The sequence below is a fragment of the Balaenoptera acutorostrata genome, chromosome 6 (genome assembly GCF_949987535.1).
Source record: "Balaenoptera acutorostrata chromosome 6, mBalAcu1.1, whole genome shotgun sequence".
In the NCBI taxonomy this organism is placed as follows: Eukaryota; Metazoa; Chordata; class Mammalia; order Artiodactyla; family Balaenopteridae; genus Balaenoptera; species Balaenoptera acutorostrata.
In genome coordinates this window covers 11,654,714-11,678,124 of record NC_080069.1, presented here as the reverse complement: position 1 = coordinate 11,678,124, position 23,411 = coordinate 11,654,714, and the positions used below count along the sequence as shown (strand labels likewise).

General features: G+C 54.2%; 1 protein-coding gene across 10 annotated transcripts in view; it reads left to right on the top strand.

Annotated features, from left to right (window-relative positions):
• PTK2B (protein tyrosine kinase 2 beta) overlaps positions 1-22,833 on the top strand; it is a 139,121-nt gene extending 116,288 nt beyond the window's left edge. For 5 of the 10 annotated variants that reach the window (XM_028169171.2, XM_028169170.2, XM_007192739.2 and 2 more), the window contains 20 exons: positions 78-117; positions 547-593; positions 1,502-1,552; positions 2,107-2,204; positions 2,936-3,020; positions 3,249-3,349; positions 3,593-3,708; positions 5,335-5,435; positions 5,614-5,703; positions 6,832-7,036; positions 9,907-10,015; positions 11,267-11,332; positions 11,973-12,098; positions 16,433-16,579; positions 16,797-16,832; positions 17,198-17,228; positions 18,642-18,688; positions 19,265-19,402; positions 19,661-19,741; positions 21,779-22,833. In XM_028169171.2, coding sequence (XP_028024972.2) covers positions 78-117; positions 547-593; positions 1,502-1,552; positions 2,107-2,204; positions 2,936-3,020; positions 3,249-3,349; positions 3,593-3,708; positions 5,335-5,435; positions 5,614-5,703; positions 6,832-7,036; positions 9,907-10,015; positions 11,267-11,332; positions 11,973-12,098; positions 16,433-16,579; positions 16,797-16,832; positions 17,198-17,228; positions 18,642-18,688; positions 19,265-19,402; positions 19,661-19,741; positions 21,779-21,994 — 1,931 coding nt within the window. In that variant the 3' untranslated portion in view covers positions 21,995-22,833. The remainder of the gene's footprint in view (positions 1-77; positions 118-546; positions 594-1,501; positions 1,553-2,106; positions 2,205-2,935; positions 3,021-3,248; positions 3,350-3,592; positions 3,709-5,334; positions 5,436-5,613; positions 5,704-6,831; positions 7,037-9,906; positions 10,016-11,266; positions 11,333-11,972; positions 12,099-16,432; positions 16,580-16,796; positions 16,833-17,197; positions 17,229-18,641; positions 18,689-19,264; positions 19,403-19,660; positions 19,742-21,778) is intronic. The other 5 variants (XM_007192743.2, XM_028169172.2, XM_007192744.2 and 2 more) reach the window with 3 other exon arrangements.
• The last annotated feature ends 578 nt before the right edge of the window (positions 22,834-23,411 follow it).

Here is a 23,411-nt window from a genome sequence, read left to right as displayed (position 1 = left end):
TGGCCGCTAGGAGCCGTGCACCCAGGAGGACCCTGTGTCCCTGACTCCAGCTCCCCCTCCTCCTCCCCTCTCCCCAGATGGCGAGAAGCGCAACAGCCTGCCCCAGATCCCCACACTGTGAGTACACCTGGAAGGCGGGGAACTGGCCCCGCACTCAGCCCGTGTCCTCCCAGGAAAGGCAGAACAAACAGGGAGCCTCCCCGCCATGGTTTCTGGTTTCTGGGCCGCAGGAGAAAATGCTGGAACCCCAGCATTTCACAAGTGTTGATTTTTCACCAGTAAATTTCTCCCAGAAAATTCATGCAGGGATATCCCTGTGTCCTAATGCCACCTGGCATCATCTTTAGTGGGGGGAGGGGGTGGTATTGTTGCTGTTCCCTCCCTCCTGCCCCCTGGCTGCCTGGGCCGTGCTCCCAGGTTATTGCCATAAGGACAGGCTGCTTCTCCAGGCAGGGTGGGTGGGAGAGAGGGGGCTGAGGCTGCCCTGGGGGAGCATTGCCAGGCTCTGAGCTCACTTGGCCCCTGCCCTCCCATCTCCCCCTATAGAAACCTGGAGGCTCGGCGACCCCACCTCTCAGAAAGCTGCAGCATAGGTAAGCCTGCCCATCTGGCGTCCTCTGCCTGCGCCCAGAGCCTCTCTTCTGCCTGCTCCTTTGACATCATCAAGTATTCCCTCAAAGTTGCAGAAAAATGAACTTCCCCCATGACTGCTCAATGATGGCTTAAAATATCATTAATCATAACAGTTAACCTATGTTGGGCAGCTAGTACGGGGCACCGTGTTTGTTTTGGTCAGCTCAGTCTCCATAACAAAAACCACAGGGCCAGGGGCTTAAACAACAGGTACTGATTTCTCACAGCTCTGGAGGCTGGAAGTCTAAGGTCAAGGTGCCAGCATGGCTGGGTCCTGGTGAGGGCTCTCTTCCTGGCTTGCAGACAGCCGCCTTCTGTGTGTCCTCACATGGTGGAGAGATGGAGAGATCTGGTCTTTCTTCCTCTTCTTCTAAGGACACTAATGCCATCATGGGGGCTCCACCCTCATGACCTCATCTAAACCTAATCACCCCCCAAAGGCCCCAGCTCCAAATACCATCACACTGGGGATCAGAGCTTCAACATAAGCATTTGGTGGTGGGGGGGGGACACAACATTCAGTTCATGACAGCATTAAATACATAATAGGTATGATTTTATTTAATCTTTGCATTCCCCAGAAACATTCATTTCACAGAAAGGGAAACAGATTAAAGGAGACGAACCAACTTGCCCCAAATAACAGCCGCGAGCAGCAGTGAGCAAGGACTCAGGCCGAGGTCCCTGGGCCCTGTGGCCACTCTGAAATGCAGGACAGGAGCCCAGTTCTTGTCTGACTCCTCCCCACGCCCCTCCCGGTGATGTCAGCTTGGTTCCACTGGCCCGCACAGGGGAGCCCCCCACCTGGTTCCTGGTGGTGCCCCCTGAAGCATCTTGCCCATGGGGTGTCCTCCTTCTGTCATTCCAGAATCAGACATCTATGCAGAGATTCCCGACGAGACCCTGCGAAGACCAGGAGGTAGATCCCTGACCGCCCCACCCCACCCCTGCACGTCAACCACAGCCAGGGCCCTGGCAAGTGACATTTGGGGACACATGTGACACCAAAGGGGGACTTTCTTTCCTTCCTTTGTCCTCTCCCACGTGTGCCTCAGACAAGGACAAAGCTGAGTGAGGCATCTTTGATTTTGAAAGCAGAGAATATTGTTTATATCCCCACACCATCGAACTTTTGTGTGCCCTGGGGAGGGGGGCGGAAGGAACCTAAGCCTGTGGATATGGGACCCAGCCTTCAGAGGGAACAACTCTTCCCCTGTCTGAGACAATGAATCCTTCTAGACCCCCTTTCCCAGCCCAGCCCCTGGATCCTGGCTGAGGGGTTGGCGGGGGCTGGGGGGGGGGGTCTGGTAACGCCTGGGCAGGAGGGGGCGGAGCCTGGTGTTAGAGCCTGCAGATGCTCAGCTGCCCAGGGATGCAGGTGCTCAGGTTCCCGGGGATGCAGATACTCGGATTCCCAGGGGTGCCAGCCGCTTTCTGCACTCCAGGACTGTCTTGCTTTCTCCACCTGTGCAGGCCCACATTATGGCATTGCCCGGGAAGATGTGGTCCTGAATCGTATTCTTGGTGAAGGCTTCTTTGGGGAGGTCTACGAAGGTGTTTACACGAGTCACGTGAGTTCCAGACTCTTCCCTGACACTCCTCCTCTGCTCTTCTGTAGAATGAGAAAGGAGCTCGAATACTCTAGAGTTGGAGGAGGCTGCCGTGGTGTGTGGATCTTCCCCAACTTGGTCTTTGCAGTATTTATGAAATACACAGGGAGTGATGAAAACAAGAGTCACTTCCAAGAAAGGCAGCAATAGCAGGGATCCAAAGAGAGGCAGCACCTGACTCTTGGTGGGAGAGCACAATGGGGAGGCACCACGTAATGCAGTTGTGAGAAAAGGAAGGGTGGGATCTGAGGCCGCCGGTGGGGCGGGACAAGGTTTGCCTTTGTGGCTGTGCTTCTACCAGGCCTGGGGGAAAAGCCAGAGCGGAGGAAAGGGGCAGCAAACATGTAAAAACCAATGATAAAGAGAAAGAGACCAGGACGCCATGTCTGACAATGACCTTGCACGTGCCCCAAACAAGCCCGCTGACTTTGGGCAGATCACGTGGCCCCTCAGGCTCCATGTCTTCATCTGGACAGCCCAGGGCGCGAGGGATCTGATCTCGAAAGTTCTTCCAGTCCTGATCAGGAAGAAGGGGGTGGGGAGGGGAGGAGGGGAAGAGACAGAGGAAGAGCAGGCTTTGTAGAGACCCAGACGCCCAGACATCACCTGTTTCCCTGTGGGAAGACCGTGGGAACGCCGGGGAGGGAAGTGCTGGCCGGGACTGAGGGGCCCTGGACACACGCTCGTTGCAGAAAGGGGAGAAAATCAACGTGGCTGTAAAGACCTGCAAGAAAGACTGCACTCAGGACAGCAAGGAGAAGTTCGTGAGTGAGGCAGGTAGGCGTCCCCGAGGAGGCCCCCAGACCAGGAGCTGGAAAAGGCCCCGAGACTGTGCAGACCCAGAGACAGGGAGGGCCCGGAGCATGGGCCGGGAGGCCATGGACGGCGCTGGCGCCCACAGGGGAGGAGGGTTGCGCCGGTGTCTCCAGGTTGGACCAGCCAAGCCCGATTCTCACCTTGGACCTCAGAAGGGCTCGGGCCCGTCTCTCTCGCCGCCACTTGCAGTGATCATGAGGAACCTGGAGCACCCCCACATCGTGAAGCTGATCGGCATAATTGAAGAGGAGCCCACCTGGATCATCATGGAACTGTACCCCTACGGGGAGGTGAGCTGGAGGGGGCCGAGGAGGACCCTTGCCATGACAGCTGGGCTGCAGGGGAGCAGGGCCTCGGGGGGCGGGGGATGCGCTCAGAGCCAGGGGGCCCTTAACTTCCCGCTGAAAGAGCCCAGAGGCCGTTTAGAGAGGAAGTTGCTAGACAGTCCTGCCAGCCTGGGCGTGCCCTCCCCCTCCCCCCCAGCTCCATGCCCCGGCCGGGCAGGATCTCAGGGCGTCTTCCCCTTCGCGCAGCTGGGCCACTACCTGGAGCGAAACAAGAACTGCCTGAAGGTGCTCACTCTTGTCCTGTACTCGCTGCAGATCTGCAAGGCCATGGCCTACCTGGAGAGCATCAACTGTGTCCACAGGTGGGGCTCGGGGGGAGCCTGGAGAGGTTGGGGTCAAGCAGGGCTTCGTAGCCGCACAGAACAGGGGTGCAGGCCTGGCTTTGGTCCTGCCTGTGTGACAGTGTGATCACCTTCTCGGAACCCATCTCCTCCTCTGAAGAGTAGAACAGCAATATGTTCCTCCCAGGATGGCTATTAAGAGGAAATCCGAAGTCCGAGGTGTAGGCCGCCTCCTTGGGGGTCCAGGAAATCACTTCCCTGCTTGCTCCTCGCTTGCTGTCCTCCAGCAGTCCCATTTGGTGGCACCTGGCCAGGCAGGAGAGACTGGGTCCTGGCAGCGCTGGTATGATCTTGGGGTCGAGGCTCTGCCAGCCCAAGTGGCTGGCACTGCCCTGGTCCCCAGCACCTCCAGGCTGCCAAGACCAATCCTCCATCTGGCTGTGGAGCTGGCCCCTTCTCCACCCAGCTTTGTCCCCATTCCCTGAAAGGAGGTCCCCACCATGGGGAACATGATCCCCTGGAGGAGACAGACGGGGTGCTCTCAGAGCCCTGGGGTGAGCGGGTGAATTCTTCAATCCAACCCCATCAACCTCGGATATGTGGCCGTAGGGGTGACACTACACAAAGCTATGTCGGGGGATATGAACATTCATTCATTCATTCACTCACTCATGCAACTAATATTATCGAACTCCTACCGTGGGCCTCCAGCCACTGTCCTAGGCTCCGGGATGAAGTCATAATCAAAACAGACAAAAATCCCTTTCCTTGTGAAGCTCATCTTCTAGCATCTTCTAGGGTGAATAGTCATGGGGCAAAGGTGGTGAGATACTAGATTTGCAGCTTTGTGTGAAGCTGTCGTGCTTTGAAGTCATCTTTTCAATAATAAAGAAAAACGGTAGGGTGTGGAGCCTGCCCAGAGAAGCAAGAGACGAGCCAGTCTGGGGCTAGAAGTGATGCCGGGAGCATGAGGTAACTGAGTCCGCGCGGGCTCCCGGTGGGTGAGAGCTCAGCCCTGGGCTGATGCTTTTCCCCACCGGCCAGCTGCTGGGCACGTTGCACCAGCTCTCTGCCCCGCTCTCCTCCTCTGTCCCGGCCTTCTGAGGGTCTCTGTGTCACGGCTCGGGTGTGTGTAGTCTTTGGAGGGTCCTGGCTAGCCCTGTGCTCCCTGGAAGTGAGCTGCGAGCGGCTGCTGGCATCACAGAACAAGAAGAGGTCAATTGTGACCAGGAGAGTGGTTGGGCTTCTTCCCTGAAGAGTCAGCAGGGTGACGGCATCCCCGGCCGAGGGGACAATACAGGCTGCAGGGCGGTGACTGGAGCAAGTCTGGGGAACCGAGACAGGCTTGGAGGCGGAGACGTGGGAGAAGGGGTGATGGGGACCGGGCTCAGCAACGAGATGGAGGGAGACGACCGGCATGTGTGTGGCAGGGACGGTGGGCCAGCCGAGGCTCCCGCCTGAGCTGGGATCCAGCCAGACGGCTCGTGGGGCCAGGAAGGACTGACCGACAGAAGCTGCCCGATTCTGCTCCGGAGGCCGGGGCCCTGAGGCTCTCTTCTCCTTTGCTTCTCTGTCCATCTGTCTGTCTGTCTGTCCCCCTGAAGCATTCTGAACCGACTCACCCATGTCTTTGCCTCTTCCTTCCAGGGACATCGCTGTCCGGAACGTCCTGGTGGCCTCCCCTGAGTGTGTGAAGCTGGGGGACTTTGGCCTTTCCCGGTACATCGAGGATGAGGAGTATTACAAAGGTGAGGTGCAGGTGGTGTTACGGCCTTGTCCCCGGAGGGGTCGCTGAAGCCAAAATCCCCCCAAAAGGTGACTGTTAGGCAAGCCCAGGCCAACAGTCTCTGGAGAATAGGCTGCATTTCTGGATAAATCTGGATCTCCTTCTCTAATAACTACTGTAAACCCTTTGTCCACCCAAAGCTTCTGTGACGCGTCTCCCCATCAAATGGATGTCCCCCGAGTCCATTAACTTCCGCCGCTTCACGACGGCCAGTGACGTCTGGATGTTTGGTGAGTGGACTTTCTGGAGGGCGTGGAAAAGTGTTCGATTCTCACCTCTGTGACCAGGTTAAGAGGGGGCACAGGAAGCAGGGGTCTGGACCCCCAGGTCCTGTTTTGCTGCAGCCACTGAGAAGTCCCAGAAGTGGGGAGGCCAGTGGTGGGTTGGGGGTGACATGGGCTAAGGGCCAGCCTGGGTTCATCTTCCCAGAAAAGGCTATTGAGATGAGCATGTGCTCCACCAACCAGCCCCGGGACTAAGGTGGGCCACCCTGGAAGGGATCCTCAAAGGCAAAGCTGAGGTTTTCTCCGAGAACGAGGTGCAGGGTGAGGTGAAAGCCAAACCAGGTGACGGATGGACAGCCGCTTACAGAGCACACAGCCGTGTAGATTCTCCCTCTCAGGTCCCCAAAGCCAGCCCAGTAAAATCTCATTATTATTCTTCCCATTTTCCAGGTGAGGAAACTGAGGCTCAGGCAAGTCAGGGGCTTGCCCGTGATCACATAGGCAGCAAGCATTGGTGCTAGGCTTTGAACACCAGCTTTCTTTCTTCTTTTTTTTTTTTTAAATTAATTTCTACTGGAGTATAATTGCTTTACAATGTTGTGTTATTTTCTGCTGTACAGCAAAGTGAATCAGTTATACATCTACATATATTCACTCTTTTTTAGTTTCCCTTCCCATTTAGGTCACCACAGAGCCCTGAGTAGCGTTCCCTGTGCTATACAGTAGGTTCTCATTAGTTATCTATCTTATACATAGTAGTGTATATACGTCCCAACTGACATATATACCAGCTTTCTGTTGGAAGTTCCACCCCCTCCTAAGAGGAGGCACTAGTGGTCCCAATGACGTGCCTTTGATGGTCCCCTCCTCATCCCACAGACCCTAACAGCTCCGTGTGGAAGGGGCCGGTGGGTGGGGGGATCAGTTCGCTTATGGATGCAGCTGATTGGTCCCTTGGTGGACCGCCATAGTGAGCAAGATCCCAGGGATGCTATAGGGCGAGCGGGGGAACGCAGGGCGGTCCCCGGCAGGCGCCGAGTGCGGACTGCCCGCTTGTTCCTGGGGAGGGTGGGCTGCCTCTCTAGGCAAGAGTCCCCCCAGCAGGGGCCCTGAGACCTCTCCTCCCGCCCTCAGCCGTGTGCATGTGGGAAATCCTGAGCTTTGGGAAGCAGCCCTTCTTCTGGCTGGAGAACAAGGATGTCATCGGGGTGCTCGAGAAGGGGGACCGGCTGCCCAAGCCTGACCTCTGCCCACCTGTTCTCTACACCCTCATGACCCGCTGCTGGGACTACGACCCCAGTGAGCGGCCCCGCTTCACTGAGCTCGTGTGCAGCCTCAGGTGAGCAAGGAGGCCGGAGGTGGGTGCAGGCCCAGGGCCCCTGAAGAGCAAGTCTCCTCTTCAGTAGCGCTTACAGGTTTACAACATCCTTCCTTAAACAAGATGCAGCCGGCGTCCTGGTCCCCTCCGAGGGAGGAGGGAATTCAGGCTCAGCTGGTGACTCAGTGCCCAAGGCATGGTAGGTGGGGCTGGGACTTGCCCCGGGACCGCCCCCCCCATCCCGCCCCCTGGCCAGCACAGCGCCTTGTGTTCCAGCGGAGTTAGCCCATCCTCCCAGCGGAGGAGGCCTTACAGAGGCTCAGTGCTGTGTCAAAGGCAGGAGGCTGAACCCGAGTTCACTGTCAGACATGAACTCAGAGACGCAGAGCTGGGGTCAGCCGCACCGTCTCTGCATCTCTTAACCGCGAGCACAGGGCGTTCGTTGCTCCTAATATGTGCCCAGAAAATATATTTTAGGTTTGAACCCAAAGGCTGCATCAGACTTTCACTGCAGTGCCTGTGCTCTTTGCTGAGGTTTGGGGTGCATCTTACAGGCACCCAGCCTGGGCACGGGACCTGCTTCCCTGGCAGCACCCCTGTGCCTTTCCTCTGCCTCTGATTGTTCCCCCCAGACAGCAGGGAAAGGAGTGATTTTTGGCTGTGAAGATAGTGACAAGGCGTCCCCTCTCCCTTCTGAATGAGGCACTGGTGGCCTGAGGGTCTGATCCTCCTCAGCTGCCCAAGAGCCATTACCCCCGGGTGCTGGGAGGTCCTTGGTGAAGGTTGCTGTTGGAGAACCTTTTAGAGGGTACTCCTGTTTCCTTGGTGGCCCGCCTGCCACCAGTGCCCCCTTGGGTGGTCTGACTTCTTTTGTCATCCTTTAGGGCGAGGGTCAGCAAACTTTTTCTACAAAAGGTCAGACAATAAATATTTGTGGTTTTGCAGGCTATACAGTCTCTGTTGAAACTACTCAACTCTGCCGTAGCTCGGAAGCAGCCGAAGACGATACATGAAATGAATGAGTGTAGCTGGGTTTCAGTGACACATTATTTGTGGACACTGAAATTGGAATTTCATGTAATTTTGACATGTCCTAAAATATTTTTCTTCTTTTAATTTTTTTCTGTCGTTCAAACATGTGAAAACCATACTTAGTTTAAAGCTACACAAAAATAGGTAGGGGACCGTATTTGGCCTTGAGGGCCTAGTTTGCTGGCTCCTACATTAGGGAACCTAGTGTTTAATTAATGTTACATACTGCAACTTTAAACACTGTTGTCAACATGTGGGCATTTTTTCGGAGAAAGAAAATAGCCCCCAGAAGCTGCCTTGTGGGGAGGAGCCCCAGGGGGAGGCTGGGAACCCCAGGTCCAGGCAATGGGAAATATACTGCATTTGTTTGCGGGCAGGGCTCCAACACGGTCTGCAAGACCTCCAGCTTAGAAGGCCTCTCTGTTCCTGACTCTCCCCTCATTGACACTCCTGATTAATTCTAGACTCATCTGTTGGTCCCTTATAAGGGAGATTTGAGAAGCCAAAGGGTCCCGGGAGAAAAGTGTTTGAAAGATGTAACTTGAGGGGGGCAGAAGCTCTGGGGTCACGGGGGGGTCTTCATTCATTCTGGAGGCTTGAGACACATGGGGAGACTCTCAGATGACCCTGATGACCCCAGGATACCTCCCTCAGGCCCCAGCCTGACGGTCCTCCACTGGAGCTAAGAAAGGATTTCATGAGGGCTTCCAATCTTTGGGGGTAGGAAGAACCCTCTTAATGTTGAATTTTGAGAACTCTTGCATGTAACATGCACTTTTAGAATCCACTGATTGACAGAATGCAGTAAGCCGTAGAATGAATTTTTTATTGCACACAATATAATGCATATACATCTGAAAACACAATACCAAATATTATATATTTAGTAGTACTGTTAAAAATTATTAAAGAAGACAATTTAAGTGATACAGACAAACTTTATTTAACACTCCATGAAGTGGCAGTCTCCGTTCCCAAGGGCCAGAGTGCAAAATGGGGTGGAAGTCAGGACACTTTTATAGGATAAAGAATAAGGAACAAGGAAGAGAAAAATAGAGAATGAATAAAGAACAGGAAGTAAGTATAAAGCCCAGAGCTGGTTTGGCATTTGGGTTGGCCAACTGGATGGTACTTTGTTTCTGGTCAAGCAGAGCATTTAGAGGGACACGAAAGTTATCTGCATTTTGGCTTGCTGATGTGACCCCCCTGGGCAGGAGCGGCTCCCTCTTGGGCTTAGACATTTATTTCAACAGCACATAATACTTGTCTACAGACAGTGCTTGGTACACATGTGAACATGTGGATTCATGGACCCCCTGTAATTATTCGAGTCCTCTGAGGTCTGTGATTCCCAGGTTGGGAACCACTGGATTGAGTTAAAAAGGCAAGAAGCATGCACTTAGCTAATCTGGGAGGGAATCCACAACCCTTTCCCATTAGCACACACCAGGAATTCATGGGTGGGAGGTTTAATGAAAAACAGGAGATGTAGAGCACGGGCCTCTGTCACTAGGTTGTCTGGGACATCAGAAATCTACACAGGTGATCAGTGCCAATAGGAGGGACGGGAGGGCAAGAGGCGTGGCGACGTGGGCAGGAGACACACTCGCACTGTCCGGTGGGGCTAGGACTCGTTCTCCGAGGACTTTTCCCCACCCTGGACCCATTCCGTGATCCTCCCAGCCTCGGTGAGGGGGGCCGCAGCGTCCGTACTGCAGCCTGTCTCCGAGGGGTCTCCCCAGTGCATTCTGCAGAGGACATGGGAATGGGATCCGGACCGTGGTGGAGCACAGAGAGGAGCCCCCAGTAGCATTTTTGACCCTGTTTCTCTCTCCTTATCTGACCTGACTCCCCGGCAGTGACATTTATCAGATGGAGAAGGACGTCACCATAGAGCAGGAGAGGAACGCTCGCTACCGACCTCCCAAAATCTTGGAGCCCATGGCCTTCCAGGAACCCCCACCCAAGGTGAGCCAAGCCCTGGCCTCACTGGCCCCGTGAATCACAGCAGAGCTGGGCCCCTGTGCGGCCCGTCCCAGGCCTGGCTGCCTAACTCCCCTCACAGCATAGGTAGGATCGCGCCCCTATGGTCCTCTCCGCCCTTCGACCCAACCATCCATCAGCACATCGGCAGATGGCATCTGAGACAGCAAGAGAGCAGGCACCTTGTGGGACGGCTGGAGCAGGGGATCACCCTTGGAAATGTTTCCCTCGAGAGACTGGAGCACTTTTCCTTTTGGTGTTTTTACCCTTGAGAGTACACGATGGGGAGCATCCTTGGGCCCCTGAGGTCCGGCCTCCGATGTCCATGGCATCTCTGGGCACAGGAGCCAGTGCCCCGCTGCCCCGCTGTTAGGTGGGTGGGCTGCGAGGGACCATGCCTGTAGTCAGCTCGGGGTGCTATACAAAGCACCACAGACTGGGCGGCTTAAGTAACAGACAGCCTGGAGGCTGGGAAGTCCAAGACCAAGGTGCTGGCAGGTTCCCGTCTGGTGAGGGCTCTCTTCCCGGCTGGCAGACGGCCACCTTCTCGCACGTCCTCACACAGTGAGGAGAGCGAGCTCTGGTGTCTATTATTATCATTACTGTTGTTGTTATTATTATTAGGACACTAATCCCATCATAGGGGCCCTACCCTTGTTACCTCATCTGACCCTAATTACCTCCCAAAGGCCCCACCTCCAAATACCTTCACACTGGGGGTTAGGACTTCAACATATGAGTGGGGAGGGTGGGGGGGAGGGGCGACACTCAGTCCATAACAAATCCCTATGGGTGCAGGGCCTTTTTCACTGTCCCCCTTGCCTGCTGTGCCCTGCACCTTCCCTCAGTCAGGCCCAGCTCAGTTTTCGTCCCCTCCGTGAAGCTGCTGTGGGTGCCTGAGCCTTCCATGACCCACCTCTGGATGTCTGTGGCGCTTGAGTGCTAATTTGGCAGGCGCTCCCACATCCATAGAGGCTACACACAGAGATCAGTAACCCCTCCAATTAGCGGCAGCCCCCAGGAGGGCAGGGAGGCTGGCCGCTTTGTACCTTCCCATCACTCAGCAGGAACAGATGCGCGGTTAGTGGACGCAGATGAGTTTAGTGATAACTTTGTTCCCCATCTTCTTCATTCTGAACGAGCCCGACCTGTTTCCTACCTGATCTTCCCCTTGGTGAGCTGTGCTCACTCAAGGAGAGAGACAGGGACTGACTCATCTCTGTGTTCTGTCTCCAGCCCAGCCGGCCCAAGTACAGACCCCCTCCACAAACCAACCTTCTGGCACCCAAGCTGCAATTCCAGGTAAACATGTAACCAGAGGGCTGGGGAAGTTCAGGGCCATTCCTCATCTCGGTCCTTCCCGAAATTCCATCCTCGTGCCTTAGAGGAGCAGTAGTCACCTGCTCGGGCAATGGAGACGGCCTGCATTGGCTCTTCTTGGGTACCCAGAAAAGAATTAACATACCCTTTATGATGTTTAAACATACCCTCTTGTGATGTTTAAAATAGTGGGGTTTTTTTTTAAGGTGTGTATTATATATACACATACCTGTGGGTTAATCATATCTGTCAAATGTGTAACATGATGATGGAATATAACTCTTTTCTGAAGAGTCCTGAAGGAGGAGACGTACTCAGTAGGTCAGTAGCACACATGGACCCATGGTATGCACCACGTCACGGGGAGGGCTGTTGGATGGAAGAGAGACCACCGTGTCTGTGCTGACTTCTAGCCAAGAGCCGTGTATGTCGCTCCGCCGTGTCTCCCAAACGGGGCCAATGAAAATGCCCACACCTTGTTCTTTATTAGCTCCTGGAGAGCAAGTCCTGTTTCTCCCCTGGAGCTCTTGTATCGTTTCTTTGTGCTCGTGTTTGTAGCAGCTAATTGTCCCCCTTCTTGCCTTGTCCCTGTGCCTGGTGCTTCTTTGCCTCTCCTGAATAGGTCCCCGAGGGTCTGTGTGCCAGCTCACCCACGCTCACCAGCCCTATGGAGTGTCCATCTCCCGTAAACTCTCTGCACACCCCGCCTCTCCACCGGCACAATGTCTTCAAGCGCCACAGCATGCGGGTAAGAGGGCTGTGCATGCTGGGTCCCGGCCAGGACCGAAGAGACTGATAGAGGGAGGTACCTGGGATACCGGGAACCCCACGTCCTCGGGCTCAGGAGGTGCCCTCCATGTACCAGTCAGGCCACTGAGGGGCTCTGTGATTCCCTCTCCTCTGCAAGCACATCAGAGTTAAGGGGCCAAGTCAGGTGCTGCTCTTGAGGACACCAGCTGGACCCAGACCTGCCCCATCCCTACTCTGGTACTGTGGCGAAGGATGTAAAATCTCCCCACTTCCTTCAGCCCTGGCGATTGTGTGCAAAGCTCGCTCATGAGAAGAGGGCAATCAAGCCTGTTGGTGCCAGAAAAGTAAAAGATCCTGGAGGTTCCGCCCCGCTCTGCCCTTCCTGTCTGATTGTTGTGGTCGCTCAATCTCTCCTCGGTCAAAGGAAAGGCTTCCTTATGGCCGCCACTCCTGCTGCTTTGTAAAAGTTGCTGCTGTACGAGAAGGAGCTTGGGGGCTAGTGTGGGGCCAAGCCACACCCTCCCCAGTCACCTCTTTATTTTCAGCTGCCAGTGAGGCCCTGAGTATTTTGTGGACTAGCTTCTAATTGTCAAGTCTTGTTAAAAAAAAAAAAAAAAAAAAAAAAAAGCACCTTTGCCTGTCCACTTGTAACTTGTCCTCACCCATCTTCTCCTTCAGTACAAATGGTCCCTGTGGTCAGTTGCCATGAGCACTTGATATATTTTACCAAACGGAGTCTTGATATGTGACATAACAGACTAAAACCCTTCTTATTTTAGCTCTAACTCCATTACCATGCATGATATTTCAGACTCAGTATATAAGACTCTAAAAATTGAGGGGAAGCTACATTTCTATTATAATACATTTACAAAATGTAGGAAAGTATGTTGAGATACACTGTGCCGTTATTCTTAATTTAGTAAAACTTTGAAATGATTAAGATAACTTCGAATTCTAGGCAGTGAGATCTTAGTGGAATCAATATTCCCCTGACCTAGCTCATTTTTCTCTTTTACATTAATGTAACCAATTTATATCTTAGCATATACTTAACGATAATAAAACTGCATTTTTAAGCATGCACTATCATTTAGGCAGTGTTCAATTCCTCCACTCTCCTGCCCTTGACGCTTTATTCATAATTAATTGAGTTTTAGTGAGATTGGCTTTAAAATGTGTCCTTTCGGTAAGAAGGTATTTTGTACATTTGAGGGACGGCACTGCCTTTTTCTAATCCCTGATTCACCATAAGGACTTTGTTCAGTTCCGTAAAGACAGACTGTGTGGCAGGAAAAGAAGACCTTTTCTGTCAGGGGTTTAGAGGTACTTGCCATAAGGAAAGTCTGCCTAAAAGAACATAATGAGCATTTCTTAAAATAAGCAAAAAAAAAAAAAAAAAGTTAAAAACGTGAATTCCATTTTATGGTATACATCAGAAACATCGAGAAAGCCTCTTCCAGGTAGAATGCTGAAAAGGTATAATAGGCTCCCTGCAAAGCATTTGAAAGCATTTAACAAAAATCAGAGATTTTTGTTCCCACAAAAACAATTTTTCTGTTGACTAAGTCTATTGCTTGACTCATCTGAGAATCTGTGGGATTCCATACCAGAGTCAGGATGGCAGCAATCTCCCTCTTGAAGACCTCACAACTGAGGTTTAAAATAATAATAGAATTCAATAAACAGCACCTTTTTTAAGGGACACTTTGCTGGGCTCTGTCCTAGGTTCTGAAGGGAGAACTGCCTTCAGTGAGCTTACCATCAGCCAGAAGGAACAGGGCAGATGCATACGTGCCTGAAATGCAAACCAGAAAGCTGTGAGTGGCACACAGAGGTACAGCGAAAGTGCAGTGGGAGTTCAGAGGGAAAACCAACTCTTTCCAGCTTCTTTTTTGCAGCTGGGCCTCAGTGGATGGGGAAGATTCGGAGGGGAAAATACTGGGATGCAGGGGATGAAGGAGGCAGAAGCATCAGTTGGAGCCAAGATTGAGTGATGGGAAACCATAGGATGAGTGCAGGAGCTGTTTGTCTAGAACAAGGAAGGTGCGTGTGGAGGTAGAAATAAGACTGGCAGGATGGGGGGTAGCCAACTTATAAAAGGTGTCAAAGCTTATCAGAGTCTTTTTAAAACACCACAAGGACCTGATTTATCTTAAAAATGAACAGCAATGTAAGCATTCATTGCCAGATAAGAACACCTGAGGTATACTTCAGACAAGTAAGCCCTGAAGAGGTCCAATTTAAAAAAAAAAAAAAATCATTCGCTCCTTGAGTTTTATGAGACAATTGGAAGACATAAGAACACATCTACCAATACATGTTAAAATATTTGGTAAGGTGGTGATCAGGCCTGGCACATACTAGACATTTGAGCGGTAGGAATCTTCTTTTGGCAATTACAAAACTACATAGTGTTTTCTTGAGTCTGGCAACTCCTTCTGCCGGTATTTACTCTAGTCTTCCTCAGTCCGTACATTTCCCTTATACCTGGAGATTCCTAACACTATCTTCAGAATGTTTGACACTTAGTTTCTATTTCTCACTATTTGTCAATAGCCTACGGTAGACATGCCATTGTGTTTGCAGGTGTTGGCATTTAACTGAGGATATTTACAGCCTTAAAATCCCCTCATTTGGGGGCATCAGCTGTTGTGAAGTAAATCTTACTTATTTTTATAAATTCTATGATTATGAAATACTCTTATGTTCTGATATTTGCTTTACTAAAATAAGATCTAACTCAGTAGCTCTCAACTCCAAGGGGACATTTGGTGACATCTGGAGACATTTTTGTTAAACAACTGGGGGAGGTGCTGTAGGCATCTAGTGGGTGGAGTTGCTGTAAGCAGCCTACAGGGTACAGGAAATCTTCCCCCCAATAGTGAATTATCTGGCCCCAATGTTAATTGTGCTGAGGTTGAGAAACCCCAGTCTACTATTGGTTACTTGGACCCATGAGAACAGGGACACTGCATATTTAACCATCACTGCCCTCCCAGCACCCAGCTCCATCCCTGCCACATAGTAGCTGCTTAATAAACAGTTATTGAATAGAGTAGCGAACAAAGAATATTTCAGCAAGAAAATAAACTTATGAGGAGAAGTATTGTTAGAAACTGAGAGCAGTAATTGTAGCTGAACAAGCCTAGGAGAAACATACCCATGTAACTATTTTCAAACTGTGTGTTATATTCAAGTGTGTTTTAGAGACTTTGGTGGGATAATCTTTTTTAGAGGCTTGGCAGAGACTATGCCTTGCTAAAGTAGACTGAGAATAATTTTTAGCATTTTATGTAAGTGACTTGTATGTAAACTGGCCAGTTCAAAGGAAAGGATCTGAGTGGCTTGCCAACCTGAATGTCATGGAAAGGCCACATGCGCTTGGCAAAGGCCGCCCCAGGATTTATGCAATCAAAAGAATGCCAATAACACTCCTATGTCCAGGAGACCCAAGTAATCTTGTGCAGCAGAAAAAAAGCAAGCCAGTTTAAAGGGACTGAGCAGATATTTATATAAATGAACCCTGGGGAAGATTGAGGGAAGAGAATTAATAGGAAAACATGCAACACCTTCTGTTTAAGAAATAGCAGGTAGAACTATGAATAGATCCAAAGCCCCACACGTGAGTTAAAACAGGGTTAGATTCATAAAGCTAGGGAGAGGAAGCATTTATTGCGAATCTATAGATCCTTATTTCTTTAAATTTTGCTCTTCACTTTATCTCTTAGCTCATGAATCTGTTTTAACCTTTGGTTAAATAACCCAAGCTACTTTCTTAATCAAGAGTCTGTTCTAATAAAGAGGCATGATCGTGGGTGCGCGCTGTGCTTCCACCTCCTCTCAGCTGCCACCCCACTGTGGACAGCTCTGGGGAGATCACACCACTGCTCCTCAAAGCCTCCAGACCTGCCACCGCGGTCTTAGGTGGCGACAAGCGCCCAAGGCTTCCCAGAGGGCTGGCTTTGCACTTCCAACTGTACTAAGTGACAGCAGCCGTGACAAATGCCAACTGAGAAAATACTATTAGGACAGCTATTTGAAAATAAAATGGTAGTGACAGATCATGTGATCGTTTGAAAACAATGCCTGTTGAACTATGTGCGCTTGGGTTCGGCATTTCACTGACACACAGGCGTGTGTTCACGGCTGATGGACCCACAAATGACTGTCTGCGTAGATGGCTGCAGATTTAAGGACCGCTTTACAAGCAAAAGGCAGCCGGTGAGGCCCAGGCGTGTGGCTCCCACAAGGCTGTTCGGAGGGTTGTCCCTCCTGGGTGTGGGCACTGGACTGACCGTGTCCTCTCCTGTCTCCCCGCTGTCCTCCCAGGAGGAGGACTTCGTCCGACCCAGCAGCCGAGAGGAGGCCCAGCAGCTGTGGGAGGCCGAGAGGGTGAAGATGCGGCAGCTCCTAGCCAAGCAGCAGAGGCAGATGGTGGAGGACTACCAGTGGCTGAGGCAGGAGGAGAGATCCCTGGTGAGCGGCCGCTGCGCCCGGGGGAAGGGGCGCGTTCCCCGCGGTGCCGCTGGACCGTTCTGATAACCGCGCTCCCCTGGGAGAGATGTCCAGGCCACCGTGTCACTTTGTGTCCCCTGTCGCCTCCCCAGCTGGCTAGAGCGAGCGCTCTCCGTGCATCCTCGGGGGCTTTAGTTCTAGAATCCTAAGTCCCCTGCTTTGGTTTCCTCCTCTGCAGGACCCCATGGTTTACATGAATGACACGTCCCCGTTGGTAAGTCACCGGGAGAGGTCCCTGCCTTAGGGGGAAGGCCTGGGAGGGCCTGGCAGTCAGCGGGACCCCGGCTCCAGGCCTGCCCATCTCTCCCTTTCTGCCTCTCACCTTGGGAGCGCGTCTTTCCCCTTCACTCTGGTCTCCACAGGCCCCTTCCCTGAGCTCGCACTTGAGCTGCACCCTTAGCGCCGCCTTCCTCGGCCACAGGGCCCCCAGGTCGCTTCCGGTCAGGAGCTCCCCAGGTCCTCCTGCAGCTATGATCTCTAAAGCTCTAAATGGACACCTGGGGGTGGGGAACAGGCCAAGGAGGGACGTGGGGGGTCCCAGAGCCGCATCAGTGACCTGTTCTCTTTCCTTCCTTCCAGACCCCAGAGAAGGAGGTCGGCTACAGTAAGTGTGAGCGCCCTTCCTCTTGGCGGGAGTTTCCTCTTGACACCTTGGGAGCAGCCGCCATCCCTGCCCAGGGCAGAGAGCGGCAAAGGGAGCATGTTTGCAATTGGAAGAAACGTCTGCCCTGTTTGAGTTCAGAGCGTGCAGAGAAGTGCAGTTTGGGAGTTGGTATCCACCACCTCCCACCCTCCACCCCACCCCGATCCCCCCCCCATCTGCTGCCCCTGTTCCCACCTCTCTGGGTGGCTGCATTTATTTGGAGGAGTTGGTGATCCTTCCTTTCTCCCACCCACTCCGTTGGAGGCTCTAAAGTAGCTCCACCCGTCTCTCCCAGGCGATGCTCCTCCCCAGGCCCCAGGGACAGAAGAGAGAAAGAGGGTGGGGCCCACTGAGCCCACAGGGTCTTTCCTGGAGCCTAAAGACCCTCTGCTGCAGGTTGGCCGGGTGGAGCCGGCAGTGAGCCAGGCTATTCATCACCATGGTTGGGGAGGGGGGGACTGATGACGATGGTGATGGTGACGATGGCAGTGACCAATGACAATGACAAGCACTGGCCCAAGGTGCTGAAAAATGTCAACTCGTTTAATCCCACAGCAGTCCTTCCTATATGACAGGTACAATTTATTACGATGCCCATTTTACAACGGACATGAAACAGGCACAGGAAGGTCAAGTGACTTACCCACAGTGATTAGCAGAGCTAATGATTAGTGATTAGCAGAGCTCAGATCTGCTGAGATTTGAGCCCAGGCAGTCTGGCTCCTGCAGGGTCCCTTCTGAGCGAACCCTCCCATTTGACAGAAGACAGTTAAGGGCCTGGGACTGACAGTAAGCTGCCCCAGGTCACCCAGCTCCCTGGTGGCAGAGGTGAGAGTGGACCCAGGTCTTCTGACGTCTACTCCAGGCAGCTCCACAGGGCTTGTGTGTGCCTTTGCTCATCAGAGTGGGGAGAAAATAGCATGCTGCTTCTACAAGTTCACTTCCTTGACCCCCCAAATGGTCAAAGCAGACAGGAGAGAAGCCTCACAAATCTACTGCACAGCTGTTGCACCTGGGTGGGCCTCCACGGATGCCTGCTGCCTGCAGAGTGGGCTTCTCCCTCATGACTGTCAAGGTCAGGGTGTCAGGGCCCAGGGTGCAGCAGCCCCGAGGCTGGAACACCCCCTGCCATCACTCCATCTCTGCGTGACTTTGGCTTTTTCTGTCTTTGAAATGGACAATAGTGCTTGTCCCTGACTACAGAGGACCAGGGAGGCTGGAGGTTATTTTCCCCGCCATCGTCCTGGGATTCGGGTTTCATTTCCCTGGGTCTCCTGGTAGTAGTGGAGAGGGGCTTTGCTGGGTTCTCAGCAGGTACGAAGGGAGGGGTCGGGGTGCTGAGAACACCCTGCGCTCACTGTGCCCCCTCCCCCCTTGCAGCGGAGTTCACGGGCCCCCCAGAGAAGCCACCGAGGCTGGGCGCGCAGGTACGTGCTGGGTCTGCTGAAGCTGGCCTTGTCTAAGGCCACACAGCTAATTCATAAAAAAGCGAAGGGAAGGCCAGTGCCCTGTCTCCCGTGCCCCCTCCCTGACCTGGAGGAACGCTCGCTGGTCCAGCCCGAAGAGCAGGAGGTGTGGCCCGCCTCCCTTTCTCGAGCTGCGCTTTGGCTCCCGGCACCCACGTGGTTCTGGGGCCGATGCTGGTTGCTTCACTCTGGAACAGCGGTTTTCAGCCTTGGTTACCCATTAGAGTCCTCTGACAAGCTTTGAAACCGCGTGGCCCCCAGGCCCAGGTGATGGTTCAGCTGGTCTGGTGTGAGGCCGGCCACCAGTATTTTTTTTAAGACTCCCAGGCAGACTCTAATGTGAGAACCACTGCCCTGGAGGCAGAAGGGAGGGAGGCACCCCCAGGACAGGGCGCTACTATTTCGGAGAAGTCTTCACCAGTTGGGCTGGTGGCTGAGTTGGCACCGGTAGTGCCTCTCCAGGAAAGAATGGCTGTGTCCGCCTGACTCGCCACCCTCCCTTCGGGCCCTCTGCTTCTCTTCCCCGCGACCGCACAGTCCATCCAGCCCACAGCCAACCTGGACCGGACCGACGACCTGGTGTACCTCAACGTCATGGAGCTGGTGCGGGCTGTGCTGGATCTCAAGAATGAGCTCTGCCAGCTGCCCCCCGAGGGCTACGTGGTGGTGGTGAAGGTGAGAGGCGGGGCGGAGCCGTGGCCGGGGGAGGCGGGCTGCTCAGCCCTGGAAGGGAGGGGGAGGGGCCGAGCATCCCAGGCTGCCGGGTAGGTGCCTCTCCCAGGAAGACCCCCATTAGAGCCAGGGGGTCAAAGGGAATCTAGTCCCAGGTAGCCTCGGAAGGCAGGCACCATCCCAGCAGGGCCCTTCCCAAGGGAGACGTGGCTTTCTCAAAAAAAGCAAAGCTGACGGTCGCCCCGCCCCTTCCTCTCCCAGAACGTGGGCCTGACGCTGCGGAAGCTCATCGGGAGTGTGGACGACCTCCTGCCCTCCTTGCCGTCGTCTTCGCGGACAGAGGTGAGTGTCCCCGTGCCAGTCGGTGCCATCAGCTGTCACTTGCCCCCTTCACCTGCGCCAGCTGTGTTTCGCACAGGAGACTCAGAAGGGCCGCCTGGGGCAGCCTCATCTGTGCTGGGAGCCGCCAGCGGATGGCTCTGCACGGCGTATCTGGGAAGGCACCACAAGGGGGCGGAGTTGGCACCCAGGGACCCGGCCGGCTTCCTAGGGCGAATTTCCTAGTTTAGGTCTCCGATGGTTGTGGTGACTTCTTATTGCGTGAGGACGTGCAAAGGATGACACACCCTCCTTTTTACCGCCCCCTGTGATTCTTTGTCTAGTACCCTCCATACTAAGGTCAAGGTGAGTGCGTCATGGAAATAGCCGTTAAGGTTTCTTCAATTGATCATTTAATCGATTCTCTTTAAGTGAGAAACAATCACTGAAAACAAAAATGGGAGTGTTGGTGCTCTAACTTGAGATGGTCCCAGTGGTAGGCAGAGTGATGCCCCCTAAGATGTCTACATCTCAGAACCTGTGACTATGTGACCTTACATGACAAAAGGGACTTTGCAGATGGGATTAAGTGAAGGATCTTGAGATTATCCAAGTGGGTCCAATGTAGTCACAAGGGTCCTTGTAAGAGGGAGGTGGAAGCAGAGGTCTTACGAGTCAGAGAAGGAGATGTGATGATAGAAGCAGAGGTTGGAATGATGCCACTGCTGGAAGGATCTGCAAGCCAAGGAAGGCAGCAGCCTTTCAAAGCTGCAAAAGGCAGGGAACAGATTCTCCCCTCGAGCCTGCAGAAGGAATGCAGCCCAGCCGTCACCTTGACATTAGCCCCATGGGACCCATTCCAGACTTCTGACCTCCAGAACTGTAAGAGAATAAACGTGCGTTGTTTTAAGCCACGGCGTTTGTGGTAATTTGTTACTGCAGAACTGGAAACTGAGGCTGTGCCTCTGAACATGTGTTGGTTTTCTGTCTGGAAACCAGCCACAGGCTCCAGCAGAACACCGCCCCCCCTGCCAGGCTGTAGCTTGACCCACCATCTCCCAGTGGTCAGCAATGTGACACAGGTGACCACTGCATCCCACCACTGTCCCCACTGTGACCACGCATAGGGCAGGAGCGTCTGGGCATTTCCCGGGCTCCCTCTGGGTGGCAGCAAGAACCCAGAGGAGCCCCTGCCCAGGCTGTCCTGTCCGGCTTGAGAGCGCCAGTCATTCATTTCACTTGATAACTATCTCTTTTTTTTTTTTTTTTTTTTAAGTTTATGTTTTTATTTATTTATTTATTTATTTATTTTTGGCTGTGCTGGGTCTTCGGTTCGTGCAAGGGCTTTCTCTAGTTGCGGCAAGTGGGGGCCACTCCTCATCGCGGTGCGGGGACCGCTCTTCATCGCGGTGCGCGGGCCTTTCACTATCGCGGCCCCTCCCGTTGCGGGGCACAGGCTCCAGACGCGCAGGCTCAGCAGCCGTGGCTCACGGGCCCAGCCGCTCCGCGGCATGTGGGATCTTCCCAGACCAGGGCTCGAACCCGTGTCTCCTGCATTAGCAGGCAGATTCTCAACCACTGCGCCACCAGGGAAGCCCGATAACTATCTCTTGAGTGCCAAGTATATGTTCAGCAGTGCACTAGGCATGGGGATATGGCGGCAAATAAAACCCTACAGCCCAAACCGCTGTCCCTGATCTCTTGATTTGATGGCAGACAGTTAACAAATGAGTGAATGCACTTGACCCCTGACCATTCACCCCACGTGGGGCCAGCACGAGGGCATGATGGCACAAAGGGAGGGTCTCTGGGGCTGGATCGGAGGGGGCTGGCGTAGGCGGGCTGGGGCCTGGGGTGCCCGCAGTGTCTGTCCTTGCCGACCTGGCCCCCAGCCCGCACTGGCCTTGGGTTCAGCCCAAGCCTGGGTCAGACCCGCCCCCCAGAGAATGTCCGACTTCCTGGGCCAGCGCCAGGTGGACTCCCGTGTGGCTTCCCCATCCTCCCCGCCTGCACATCGCAGCCCCTCAGGGTCCCAGCCCCTCCCGTGTGCTCTTCCTACAGATCGAGGGGACCCAGAAACTGCTCAACAAGGACCTGGCGGAGCTCATCAATAAGATGCGACTGGCGCAGCAAAACGCCGTGACCTCCCTGAGTGAGGAGTGCAAACGACAGATGCTCACCGCCTCCCACACGCTGGCTGTGGATGCCAAGAACCTGCTGGACGCCGTGGACCAGGCCAAGGTTCTGGCCAACCTGGCCCAGCCGCCGGCAGAGTGAAGAGGGCAACGCCCCCCGCCTGCGTCTCCGCCCCCGCCCGCCGTGTCCCTCCCTGCCCTGACCCCTGCCTGACCTTCGGTCCTGTGGGTCCCCCCGGGGGGGCGGGCAGGCGAGGAGAGTCCTTCTTCCCCTGCCATTTTGCACGTCCCCTCTCCCCACCCCGCCCCCAGACTGTGCTGCTCAGGCCGCAGCTGGACAGAGGTGACTCAGGGCTGCAGACGGCAGGGGGTGACAAAGAGGGCTCAGAGGGAGCGGGGCCGCTGCTGCCTGGCCGGAGGGGGTCACGCGGGGGCCCCTTGCGGCCACGCCGGCTTTACGCATCGTGTAAAGGGCAGCGGGGAACCAAGCTCTTCCTTCTCCTTCCTCCCCCGCCCACGGAGCCCCGCCCCACGCCGTGCACAGAGGGAGGGGCCGGGAGGGGCTGTCTCTGGGGAGGCGGGCGGCTGGTGCCCTGAGGGATGGAGCTGGCTTTCTTGTACAGTGTATAGTGGAATTTATTTAATGTGCGTTTGGTCTGGACTGGCAGCCGTGTGTGCCCCTGAGGGGAGACCTGGGACAGTCCAGGGACAAGCTACTGGGAGTCGGGACACAGGAGGCTGTGTTGTCCACGCGCCAAGAGGGGAGAAGGGGAGAGACGAGGCCAAACTGGACTGGGGCGCGACCCGCATTCCTCGCCCCCTTTCCCTTCTTCCCTCCCTGGCCCCTTCCTTCTCTTTTCTTACTTGTCTTCTCTCCCGCTTTCTCATCCACTCCCTCCCTCCCGTTCTTGTGTTTGTGCAGAACACTCTTTTACCTTCTTTCTATTTGACTTGTGGATGAATTAAAATTGTACCATTTGCTTTGTGGTTTGATTTGTTTGTTTGACCTTCGGGGCGGGTAACGATGACCTCCAGCCGCGGCCCTGGAAGGAATCGATTGTGCTTACTTTGGGCGAAGATCAAAGGCTGAAGCCAGGGCTCAACCCCCCGGGGCACGCGGTGATGCCAGGGCAGCGGGGTCAGGCGCTTGCCCCAGGCCTTTGCACCCCGCACCTGAGCCAAAGGCGACTTTCCAGTGGGGTCCCAGGCAGCCCCTCCAGGGCCACACAGGGATGCCAATGGCACTCTGCCAGCTGCCATCAAATAGCCAGGGCTCTGAGGGGCTGGGGTGGTCCCGGGGGTGCTGGGGAGGGGTCCCACCGCTGACTGAGCAGGCCTTCATCTTTATTTGATCTCTTTACTCACTTGCCAGTTGGGTGGGAAACGGAATAACCAGAGGGAACATCGCTGCACCAGGAGGTCCAGTCTGGGCGCACCACTGCTCCAGGAGAGCCAGCGGGGAGGACGGGGGAGGTTGCAGCTGCGTCCGCAGAGCAGAAGACACCAGAAACCAGCATGGCCTCTGAGTGGGGGTCTCGCAGAGAACTGAGGCAGGAGGA